The following is an 11518-nucleotide window of genomic DNA, read 5'->3' on the forward strand; positions in this document are numbered from 1 at the left end:
GCAAAACATCGTGAAGCTGGATGAACAAATCGATTTTAACAGAGTTTATCAACCACTTTCCACGCGTGAATACATGGAAAATAATTAGTAAAACTTTCCCGCATGTACACATGATAACATTTGTTCATGTTAAGATTGTGACACTTTTGGAAGTCAGCGCGCGGCCGGGAGCACCGACTGCACGGTGGAGTTTACATACGTCACTGACAGTGGCTGTCAACAACAAACACGCACTTCCGCCTCTCACACGTCAGAGTAAAACATTTATTAAAAAAAATATCGCTCGACTACCAGCTTTAAAAGCTGACTAACCTTAAAATAGTATCGTGAATCTCGATCAAAGGACACAGAGCAAAGTGAGAAGTACCGATAATCATTGATAGTTTTTAATTTCTGCTTCAAACCGAATTACTTCGCGTCTCTTATTGTTTCACGACCGTGAGAATCACGACAGTTTAACCTCCAGTCCGCTAGGGGGCGTTGAGGCCGTGCTCAGCTGTCAAACTAAACCAAAAGGACGGAGGGGGAGGAACGTTGTACTGAACCGGCAACTGTACCCACCCGGACGATTTTTTTTGCCCAACACCCTCTTCGTCAGCTGCCCTGGGTGAACAGAGAGCCTCGCGCACAGATTTTAAAACGTTAAATACATTTTATCAACGTGCACGCGGCTTTCGGGGGATCGGGGTCGACAGGTGAAGCCGCCGCGTGAATGTAAACAAGCAGTGACGCAGAACATCTCGAGGGGTTGAATCCGTGGAGCCACGTGACCTTCAGTCCGCCGCACGGATCGTCCTCGCCGTTTGAGCGGAGGTAAATTATTCACGTGAGTGAAATCGTCCTCCTTGTTGACGTAGATCACATAGACCCGATGCGCCTCCTCCTACACCCGAGTTAGCATTTAGCTTGCAGTCTGTGGGTAAGTGACGCTGCCCTGTGCACTTCTCCACAGTGTCTGAAGATGGCGCTGCAGGTGTCCGAGTCCGACCAGATCAAGCAGGTGAGCGCGCTGACTCAGCAGAAAAAACAAAACAAAAACATGCTGAGTCAGAGTCAATACTTTATAAGTCAGTGGTCGTCATACAGTCATACATTACAGAGTACGTCACGTTTGTGTCCAGTTTAAAGAGTTTCTGGGGACGTATAACAAAGTGACGGAGAACTGCTTCATGGACTGCGTCAAAGATTTCACCACCAGAGAAGTGAAGCCGGACGAGGTAAATGCAAACTGTTGACACCTGCATGGCCACCATGTTGGATGAGGACACGCTTCTCCGATTCGGGATTAAATCAGTGTTTTAAAGAAACCCAGAATGATTCTGTATCATTTGCATCAATCCAAATCTGGTGTTTTGTAAATTACGTGCGATATATTGAGTAGAAATCTCCATGTCGATGTCGCCAAGAAGGTCCTCATCCAAGATGGCAGCCCAATCTTATGCCATTAGACTGAATGCGGGCAGTGGTGGTGACTCGCTACACCATCTGGTGGTATGAAGTGGTACTACATGTGCTAGTAATCAGTATTAGTGACTGAAAAGTGTCTCTCCATGTCTGTTTCCAGTGGACTTGCTCCGAGTCGTGCCTGCAGAAGTACCTGAAGATGACTCAGCGGATCTCCATGCGTTTCCAGGAGTATCACATCCAGCAGAACGAGGCGCTGGCGGCCAAAGCAGGCCTGCTGGGACAGCCTCGCTGAGCCCGTCGTTACCATGGAAACGGACTCAAACTCCACATGCCCCGCCTCCTCAAAAATGTTTTTTTTTTTTCTTTTTGTCTGTGTAACTTTTTATGTTGTTTAGAATTAAACCTTAATTTGACATCAACCCCATAACTGTTGTGCGTTACTGTCCTGAGTCGGGTAATTAGTTAGGATGGGTTAAAAAGTAAATTTTATGTTACGAGTAAAGCTCCGTTTACACAACATTTAAGTGGAAACCCAGTAAATATTCTCTGATAAGAGTTATAAATGTCAAATGCAGAAAAGATGTGGATTTACTTAAAATATCCATTAAACTGGGCCAAAGACTTAAAATCACCCTTCAGCATTATTGTACAATTACATTAGCGATGAAAGTGGGCGTGTCCAACATTACTTTTCAGCCAATCAGCGATTCGACGAGTCTAAAACTTTTATCCGTGACCTTCTGGCTGAAATGAGTGAAGCTGCAGGTGTAAACATATTTAAAAACTTTATTAGAAACAGCCACTTGTGCACAGTCCCAGCATGGCGTGTTTGTGTGTATTTACAGCCGTCTCATTCAATCAACCGCCGGCCAAAAAAAGAACCAAAAAAAAAACAAAAAAACCACCACATAAAAAAAGGATTTCAGAATAAAAGGTTACAAAGAGTTTTCTTTTAAAAAATATTAGAAATTCTTCTTTACAGGCTGTAAAATGTCGTCTCTCTCAAACACGCCGGCTTCGTTTTTATTTACAAAAAAAAAAAAAAAAAAAAAAACAACTCGGGGAGAATTTCTGTCCGTCCCCCGACACCACAGAAGAAGAAGAAGTGCAGCCAAGTCCTCCAGAGCGACGACAGCGCCCCCGTATGGAAGATCAGAGCCAAATGTTTCAGCGCCTTGCTGAGTCGTCACAATAAGTCCAGGATCAGGTCGTTTCCACACGTTTTTCTAACCCAACTTGTTTGTTTTCAGTGTAAAATATGGAGGAAAAGAAAAATCTCGCTGAATCAGCTTCATTCGTTTTCTTGCGTTTGATATAGAATATGCCTGGATTACTATTAAAATTGATGGTTTCAAATTTAATTCCAATTTAAAGTGGAGATTAAACCGTTTCCAGTTTTAAATTTCAGATGCAAAACAAAAAGTCTGTTAAAGTAATTTGATTAAGTTTGACTTCATTTTTTAAAAAAACTGAAAATTTCATTAAATCAAAGTGAAGGTTGTGAGAATAATTTCATTAAAGCAACATAAAGTAAAATCTTTGACTCGTGGATTCGGTTCCGATCTTCCGTACGAATAAAAAAGTGTTGACGATAACTTTGACGCTGATCTCGTTTCCTGCAGTGACCCAATTTTTTTTTTTTTTTTTAAACATCTATCGTCTGTTTTTACCAAAATAAAAGCTCTGATTCGGTGTATATATATATATGTATATATATATTTTAAAAAAAAGATCAAAAGCCGTCACAGCGGGAAGTCAAAACTTTTCTACAGTCAGTCAATTTTTCTTTTTTTGGGGGAAGTCGGGGACTGACGTCACTCTGGAGGGGAAAGAGGGCGGAGCTTAGAACAGAAGGCGCTTTTCTCTCCAACAGTCAAGTCCATTTGTGAGGGTGGGGGGGGGCGGGGCCAAGCTCAGCCCCTCCCCTCTCCATATCTGGAGCATTCCCCCCCCTCCCATCAGCCACTGCTTCAGTTGGAGTGGGCGGAGTCTGGTGCAGGGTAGGGGGCGGGGCCGGGCTGGTGGGGCGGGGTCTGGGTGGGCGTGTCATCACCTGCACTCCACCGCCACGTTGTTTTGCGTGGGCGACGCCGAGGACGGACTCATGGCCGTGTCCGAGGACCCCGAGGAGGTGGACGCCGTCGTGTTGGACACTGAGAGACACAGACACTCTTGAGTTTGTGATTCTTTACAATTGTAATGAGCCAAAAAAAACATAAAATCTTATTTTCACAAGAAGTTTTAATCACTATTGGTATTATTATTCTTACTGATATATATATATATATATTGTTATTGTTATATTATTGCTACCATTATTAGTAGTACTATACACGAGTATTATACAGTATTTCACACTGTTATCTGTGTTATTATTATTATATAATGCGTGTTCTAATGGCTCTGCCACTGCACCTTACGATCTATTTATATACTATAATATATATATATACACATTGTTGTTATTTTATTGCTACCATTATTAGTAGTACTATACACTATTACACATTGTTATTATCTGTATTATTATTATATAATACCTACTTCTAATGGCTCTGCCACTGCACCTTACTATTTATTTATCTTGCTTTTATCTCCTGCTTATTTCCAAGTGCCCATGTTCCGTTCTGTGTTTTACTTTATGTCTTATACCCAGATATTTTGATTTTTTACTTTGATTTCTATTGTATTTTATAATATTCGTATGTACCAGATTGCTGCAACAAGACAGTTTCCCTTCGGAGATGAATAAAGTAATTATCTATCTATCTATAAAGCAGAACATTTTCTTAAAATGTCTCATTTGTTAAAGAGAAAGTTTTTACTTCAGGGTTCGTGGGGGGGTTGGGGGGGGGGGGGGGCGTCCAGGGATCTGTACTAGTGCCACTACAGTTATTCTTTATGACTTTCGACTCCTCACCTTCTCGCTCCTTCTTCTTCAGCCTCTTCCTGCGGCGGTCGATCGACGCCACTTCCGACTTGAGGCTCATGTAGTACTTCCTGATCTCCTGCAGCTTGTCCTGCAGGAAGGAGATCCTCTCCGAGCTCGACAGGTTGTCCAGCTCATCTGAGGACGAGGAGGACGAAGAGGACATTAGTCAAGAACCAGTTTCCCCCCCCCCCGCTTCTCCACTAAAACGTCTGAGGAACAGCTGGGTCTGAGGAACAGCTGGATCTGAGCGCCGTTACCGAGCTGGAAGGTCCACTTGTAGTTGCGCGGCGGCGACATGAAGCCGCTCTTCTCTTTGCTGTGAGACGGAGACGACAGAGTGGGACACCGAGGGGACTTGTGAGGCTTCAGGGAGGACAGACGGGACTGGTCCTCACTGTCACTGCTGTGACCTGCTGGGGGGGGAGAGGGGGGGTCAATGACGGACACACCTTTATTCACATATTAACCCTTGGATGCACAACCTCCCAGTTCCTCCACTCGTCCACACGACCCCAATTCAAATCAATGTGTTTTGGCAATAAACTGGGTTGTTAATTCTTCAAAATCTTTAAAACAAAGAGTTGCAATGTTTTCATATTCTCGGTATTCCTCAGAAAACATGTTTGTGACATGAGGCCATTTGCATTTTTAGCTGTTTCTTCATTAATTTGAAGAAATTGCAGTTTCTGTATCACGACCCCACTCTTCCACAAGCAGTTGCCATGGAAACTTAATTCTTAGCACCTCTGACCGTCCCACTTCAACATGTGACGTCATCAGTCTCCCCGCCCTGGACGTCAGTTCTACCCAGCAACGTACATGTAAGTATTTTCTCCATTTACGATCTTATTTGTCATTGACAGATTATGACGTGCGATGAAATTAGTGATCAAATGTGTTACTCTGACCCCCCCCTTGTGGAAGAGTGGGGTCGTGACACAAAAACTGCAATTTCTTACAATTTATGAAAAAAATAAATAAAAATGCAAATGGCCTCGTGTCACAAACACGTTTTATGAGGAATACCTGGAATGTGAATATACTACAACTTTTCATTTTAAAGATATTGAAGAATAAGTGTGCATCGAAGGGTTAAATCAATTAGAGGTCTTTCTCACTGAAGCGTCTAACGGAGGAATTTATAGAACAGATGATGCCAAACGGAGGTAAAGATGAAAAAAAAAAACACTGTATAAAACAAGAGTTCACAGGCCATTCAGGCCGCCGTAGCCCCTCCCACCAGCCGTGACATCATCGGCGGGCACTCACCCGCCCCGTTCTTCTCCGCCTTCCCCGGCGTGTTCGGCCGCTTCTGGCTGCGCTTCTGCTTCTTGGCGGTCGGGCTGCAGGCGGAGTCGGTCACCCGCTTGTGACCTGAGAGGCAGACGCCAAAAGGTCACGCCCCCAAAAACCACTGGACCAATCAGGAGGAGGGATACGTGTGTGTGTGTGTGTGTGTGTGTGTGTTACCTCGCTCCTTGTCCTGCAGAGACAGCAGGGAGGTGGAGGACGAGGAGGCGCTGCCGTCACCGCCGGGGCTGGAGTCGCCCTCCGGCTCCGCCCTCATCGCCCCCCGCTCCTCCTCCTTGGAGGGGCGGCGGTCTTCCGGGCAGGGGGCGGGGCTCGGGGCGGCCGACGAGAAGAAGGGCCGGACCAGCGCCTGCGGGAGGTGGGGGGAGGGGAGGGCGCCGTGCAGGAGGTGGGGCAGCGGGGGCGGGGCCGGCGGCTGCTCCCTCATCAGGAGGAGGAGGTGCTCCGGCGCCGTGGACGGCTTCTCCTTCTCGTCCGGGTCGTCCAGGTCCACCTCGTGGCAGACCAGCGCTTCGGGGCCCATCTGTGGCTCCGCCTCCTCGGCGGGGGCGGAGTCGGGCTCCGTGGTGGCGGGGGGAGGCGTTTTGGCCCGCGCCTCCTGGTCCTTCGTGGCCGCCAGGCGCTCTCCGGCGACTGCGACTGCGACTGCGACGGCGTCCTCCTCCTCCTCCTCCTCCTGGGGGCGGGGCCACTCCTTGGCGGCGCCCTCGGTTCTCCTCAGCGGGGAGGGGAGGGTCTTGGGGGAGACCGCCTCCTCCGGCCTCCTGGTGGGGCGGAGCTTCTTCTCGGCTCCTCTCTGCTCGGCCGCCTTGCGTTTGACCGCCGTGACGCTCCTCTCCCGCTGCGCCTCCTCCTCCTCCTCCTCCTCCTCCTCCTCGCCGTCCTCCTCCTCGGAGGCGGAGTCCGTGTCCGAGGCGGCGGGGGACTCCGGGGGGAGGCGCTGCGTGGGGAGACAGTGGAGGACCACCATGGGCTCGTCCTGCCTCTTCAGCCCGCCGCGGGGCGGAGACGGCAGCGGCAGCGGCGCCATGTGGGCGGGGCTTGGGGCGGCGGGCGTGCACAGGTGAATCCTGGGCGGAGTCTCGCAGCCCATTTCCCTGACGATGGTCCTGCGACCTTTGAGCCTCGGCGACGACACGGGGGTCGAGGGCGCCACTTCCTCCGGGGCGAGTGACGGCCTCTCTGGGGTTTTGGTGAGGCTGTCGGGCGGCGGCGGCAGCGGCGGCGGCGTCCTGAGGGGCGGAGCCTCGGGGAAAGCCTCACGCCGGGGAGACGTCTTCTCGTGGTCGTGGACGAGCGCCGTCTTACCGGCGGGCGACGTCTTATTGTCCAAGTGGGTCGGCAGCACCGCGGCCTCGCCCGCAGGCTCCTCCCCCTGCTCCGCCCGCTCCTCTGATTGGCTCACGAGCTTGTCCGCTTTCATCTGAGGCATGCTGGGACACGGCACCACGGCGGCGGTGGGCAACTGAACCGTCGTCGTCATGGAAACCGAGCCGGTGTCATTGTGCGTGGGGACATCGGCGACCTCGTTCTTGGCGTCCTCCTCCTCCTCCTCCTCTGGCTCCTCCTCTTCCTCCTCCTCCGGCTCCTCCTCCTCCTCCTCCTCCTCCTCCTCCTCTTCAGCCCGACTGGGCGGGGCTTCAGCTCTCCCGCGCCACGGCGACGGCTTTTTGTCAGGCGGGTCCTCCGAGCCGCTGTCGTCCGAGGAGTTCCCGGAGTCTTCTGCGGGACGAGGGCGTCGGTTAGAGGCCGAGCAGCGAGTCAATAAAACGACAGAGTGGGCGGAGCCAATCTCACCATTGGACGCTCGGTCCGAGTCGTACATCCCGGACGTCCTCCTCGTCCGTCTCCGGGGAGTGTCTGCGGAGAGACGGAGAAACACTTCCTGTTCAGACGCCACATGAGGTCATTCACCTTATTTTGACTAAACAGCTCCTACTAGTGGCCGTGAGTCAAAACTACGGCCAATCGGAGCCCTGCTGAGCTCTGAGCACGCTCAGTGCGTCTTACTGTCTCCGTTGGCGATGCTGGACGGCGCGTCCATCCTCCTCCCCCCGTAGGGCCGCCCCTCGCTGCCCGGCGGCTTGGAGACGCTGCGGTTGGCGGAGTTGGCGGGCGTGGCGCGGCCCAGAGGACGGCCGCGCTTCGCCCCCGGCGGCTTCAGCGGCGGCGCCGACGGCTTGTCGTCCTCCGACTCCTCCTTGTTCTGCCAGGAGGAGACGGCGGTCAGTGACCTCACAGGGGAGGCGTGGCTCCTCCTCCTCCCACCTCCTCCACCACCTTCCTCCTCCCCTTCCTTCTTCCTCCTCCTCCTCCTCCCACCTCCTCCTCCTCCTCCCACCTCCTCCACCACCTTCCTCCTCCTCCTCCTCCTCCTCCCACCTTTCCCCTTCTCCTCTTCCTCCTCTTCCTTGTTCTGCCACGGGGAGACGGCGGTCAGTGACCTCACAGGGGAGGCGTGGCTCCTCCTCCTCCCACCTACTCCTTCTTCCTCCTCCTCCCACCTCCCACCTTTCCCCCCTCCTCCTCCGACTCATCCTTGTTCTGCCAGGAGGAGACGGCGGTCAGTGACCTCACAGGGGAGGCGTGGCTCCTCCTCCTCCCACCTCCTATTCTTCCTTCTTCCTCCTCCCTCCTCCCACCTTTCCCCCCCTCCTCCTCCTACTACTCCTCCTTGTTCTGCCACGGGGAGACGGCGGTCAGTGACCTCACAGGGGAGGTGTCGGTCCTCCTCCTCCTCCTTCCTCTTCCACCACCTTCCTCCTCCTCCTCTTTCTTCTTCCTCCTTTTCCTACCCCCTCCTCCACCACCTCCTCCTTCCTTCTCCTCCTCCACCACACCACCACCCCCACCTCCTCCTCCTCCCACCCCCCCCCCCCACCACCTCCTCCTCCTTGTTCTGCCACGAGGAGACGACAGTCAGTGACCTCACAGGGGAGGAGTCGTTCCTCCCCTCCCCTCCCCCTTCTTCCTCCTCCCACCTCCTCTCCTCCCTCCTCCCTCCTCCTCCTCCTTCTCCCCCCTCCCCCCTCCTCCTCCTTCTCCTCCCTCCTCCTCCTCCTCCTCACCTTATGCCTCTTCCTGGCTCTCTTCTTGCTTCCCTTCTCCATTGGCCAGATGATGCGGTCGGCCTTCACCCACTCGTCGTATCTGTGGAACACGGACACAGGGTGAGCCGGGGGGGGGGGTGTGGGGGGGGCACGGCGGTCGGCTGACCTCTTGACCTTTGACCTCTGACCCCCCCCACCGACCTGACGTTCCAGCCGTAGTAGTGGACCAGGTAGAACTGCTCGCCGTTGTCCACGTCGGTCTTCTTGATGTGAGCCTCGTAGATCTTCTGGTTCTTCCCCCGGCCGTACTTCACCCGCACCTTCGTCCCCGTCACCGAGTCGCCGTCCTCGTCTTCCTCAGTCCTGACAGACACACAGACACTCAACGCTCTGGAACAATAAACTGCATCTGGACGAGTCCAGAGAGGAAAGACCAACCACAGGAGATGAAAATCATAACAGTGGAAACGGCAAACACAGAAATGACTGCCGTCAGAAATAACTCGTTAATTTAATTAATCGATTTGGAATGTTTAATCCGTCAACATTTGTTTTTACATAATCAACGCAGTTTTGTTTACTTCTGGTTTTGTTTAGTTTTTTTACTCTCCTACCAGATGTGCACCGCCGTCACAACAGAGACTCAGTGGAATAATATTGCGGCGGAAAGTTTCGTGATAAAAAGTTTCCCCGACGGCTGATTGAGAAACTGAAAGTCATTAGTTTTACTTTGAAAAGCCGAATTTAACGACTACCGAAGTAATTCTGCAGCAAAACAGCAGGTCGCCGCCCAACAAAGTAAAACTGGAGGAAACACTTGCAGGTAAAATATTAATTTCGCCTCTATACTATGTGTGTGTGTGTGTGTGTGTGTGTGTGTGTGTGTGTGTGTGTGTGTGTGTGTGTGTGTGTGTGTGTGTGTGTGTGTGTGTGTGTGTGTGTGTGTGTGTGTGTGTGTCCTTCCCAGTTTGTTTTTTGACACACAAATATTAAAAAAAGATTTAAATTGATATTTCACTTGTCATTCGTAATATTTCTTCCGCTTCACGTTTTCCAGTCTCACCTCTCTTCTCTCCTCCTCTCCGCCTCTTCGTCGTCTTCCTCCTCCTCCAGCTCCTCTTCGTCGTCGTCGTCCTCCTCCTCCTCCTCGTCCTCCTCCTCCTCGGAGCCTCTCTCAGAGTCGTCCGTCCTCCGGTTGCTGCGCCTCCTCCCTTCCCTCTGCGGCTCCTCGCTGTTCTCTCCCCCCGCGCCTCCTCTCCTCTCCATCCTCATCCGACCCCCGACGCACCTCCTCCTCCCCTGAAACGCACCGAGGGGCGGAGTCAAGAGTGACGTCATCGCTCCACCAGTGCCTCACGGACGCCGCCGCCGGGCCTCACCCTGCCGGAGGAGTGCCTCTCCTTCACCTCCTCCTTCTCGCTCTCGCTCTCCGACTCCGCCTCCTCCCTCTTCAGCTCCACCGGCTCCGTCTTCACCGGCGGCGTGGCGGCCTCTCTGAGCTCCGCCCCCGCCGCCCTCTGGCTGGTGGGCGGCGGGCGGGGGTTGTTGTGGTGTATGGTCCGGAAGGTGATGGAGGCGGAGCGGCAGTACTCCTCGAAGCCATACAGGTACCTGCGGGGCGGGGTCAAAGGTCAGCGGGGTCACTCAGAATCCCCCCGGGCAGCGCAGGAGGCCTGGTCTTACTTCCTGTAGGCCGTCTTCACATTGTAGGAAGCAGCCGAGTTGAGGATGGGGATCCCCAGGTCCATGTAGATCTGCTTCCACACGGTTCCGGATTCAATCTGGAGCAGAGAGACAGACGTCAGACGAGCGGCGGTCAGACGAGCGGCGGTCAGGGAGTCGGCGTCTCGTACCTTGCGACAGCCCCCCTGCTGATACACCAGCCTGAAGAGCTTGAAGAGGTTCAGGTCTTTGTAGCCCAGAACCGGGGGCTTGTTGATGGGGGTCCCTGCAGGAGGAGGAGGAAGACTCGTTACCGCGACGCCCAGAGAACAGAGTCCGAGCTGCAGGACGGAGAGAATCAGGACTCACCTCGGTCCTCCATGAACTTGTAGAGCTGCTGCAGGAAGTGATCCCTCTCCTCCGGGTCCAACTCCTCCTCCGGCTGTAGGGGGGGGGAGGGGAGGAGGAGGAGGAGGAGGAGGTCAGAGAAGAAGAGGAAGAGGAGGAGGAGGAGGTCAGAGAGGAAGAGGAGGAGGAGGTCAGAGAAGAAGAGGAAGAGGAGGAGGAGGAGGTCAGAGAGGAAGAGGAAGAGGAGGTCAGAGAGGAAGAGGAAGAGGAGGAGGAGGAGGTCAGAGAGGAAGAGGAAGAGGAGGTCAGAGAAGAAGAGGAAGAGGAGGTCAGAGAGGAAGAGGAAGAGGAGGAGGAGGAGGTCAGAGAGGAAGAGGAGGTCAGAGAAGAAGAGGAAGAGGAGGTCAGAGAGGAAGAGGAGGAGGAGGTCAGAGAGGAAGAGGAGGAGGAGGTCAGAGAGGAGGAGCAGCTCAGAGAAGAAGAGGAAGAGGAGGAGGAGGAGGTCAGAGAGGAAGAGGAGGTCAGAGAAGAAGAGGAAGAGGAGGTCAGAGAGGAAGAGGAGGAGGAGGAGGTCAGAGAGGAAGAGGAAGAGGAGGTCAGAGAGGAAGAGGAGGAGGAGGTCGGAGAGGAAGGAGTGTTCTAGTCTCACCTCGTCCTTGATGCGTTTCTTCTTCTTCTTCTCCTCCTCTTCCTCATCTTCTTCCTCCTCCTCCTCCTCGCTCTCCTTCTCCTTCTCCTCGTGATCGTCCTCCTCTTCGCTGGAGGAGGAGTCCAGGATCTGACTCATGTCCATCTTCCACACATCTGG

The 11518-nt window shown here is 52.9% G+C and overlaps 3 protein-coding genes across 4 annotated transcripts in view; 1 reads left to right on the forward strand and 2 right to left on the reverse strand.

Annotated features, from left to right (window-relative positions):
• Nucleotides 1-534: 534 nt before the first annotated feature.
• On the forward strand, nt 535-1820 carry timm9 (translocase of inner mitochondrial membrane 9 homolog). Of its 2 annotated transcripts, none has more exons than XM_080513459.1 (4): nt 535-826; nt 953-1000; nt 1122-1217; nt 1565-1820. In XM_080513459.1, the coding sequence occupies exons 2-4, from the start codon at nt 962-964 to the stop codon at nt 1697-1699; spliced, it is 270 nt and encodes an 89-aa protein (XP_080369585.1). In that variant the 5' UTR covers nt 535-826; nt 953-961; the 3' UTR covers nt 1700-1820. The 2 variants fall into 2 exon arrangements, with proteins under 2 accessions (XP_080369585.1, XP_080369586.1); XM_080513460.1 differs by having other exon boundaries at nt 535-813.
• Nucleotides 1821-2179: 359 nt separating this feature from the next.
• Nucleotides 2180-11518, reverse strand: part of LOC308142863 (AT-rich interactive domain-containing protein 4A-like) — a 17462-nt gene continuing 8123 nt past the window's right edge. Inside the window, 15 exon segments of the mRNA XM_080513462.1 lie at nt 2180-3560; nt 4328-4474; nt 4597-4749; nt 5609-5713; nt 5810-7372; nt 7448-7510; nt 7661-7856; nt 8719-8800; nt 8902-9063; nt 9764-9999; nt 10080-10311; nt 10384-10481; nt 10554-10648; nt 10732-10804; nt 11360-11461. Coding sequence (XP_080369588.1) covers nt 3457-3560; nt 4328-4474; nt 4597-4749; nt 5609-5713; nt 5810-7372; nt 7448-7510; nt 7661-7856; nt 8719-8800; nt 8902-9063; nt 9764-9999; nt 10080-10311; nt 10384-10481; nt 10554-10648; nt 10732-10804; nt 11360-11461 — 3411 coding nt within the window. The 3' untranslated portion in view covers nt 2180-3456.
• Nucleotides 11494-11518, reverse strand: part of LOC308142199 (AT-rich interactive domain-containing protein 5B-like) — a gene marked incomplete at its 3' end in the record, with an annotated part of 2357 nt that continues 2332 nt past the window's right edge. The window contains exon 7 of the mRNA XM_080512547.1: nt 11494-11503. Coding sequence (XP_080368673.1) covers nt 11494-11503 — 10 coding nt within the window. The remainder of the gene's footprint in view (nt 11504-11518) is intronic.

This window comes from Blennius ocellaris (genome assembly GCF_963422515.1).
Source record: "Blennius ocellaris genome assembly, chromosome: 17".
In the NCBI taxonomy this organism is placed as follows: domain Eukaryota; kingdom Metazoa; phylum Chordata; class Actinopteri; order Blenniiformes; family Blenniidae; genus Blennius; species Blennius ocellaris.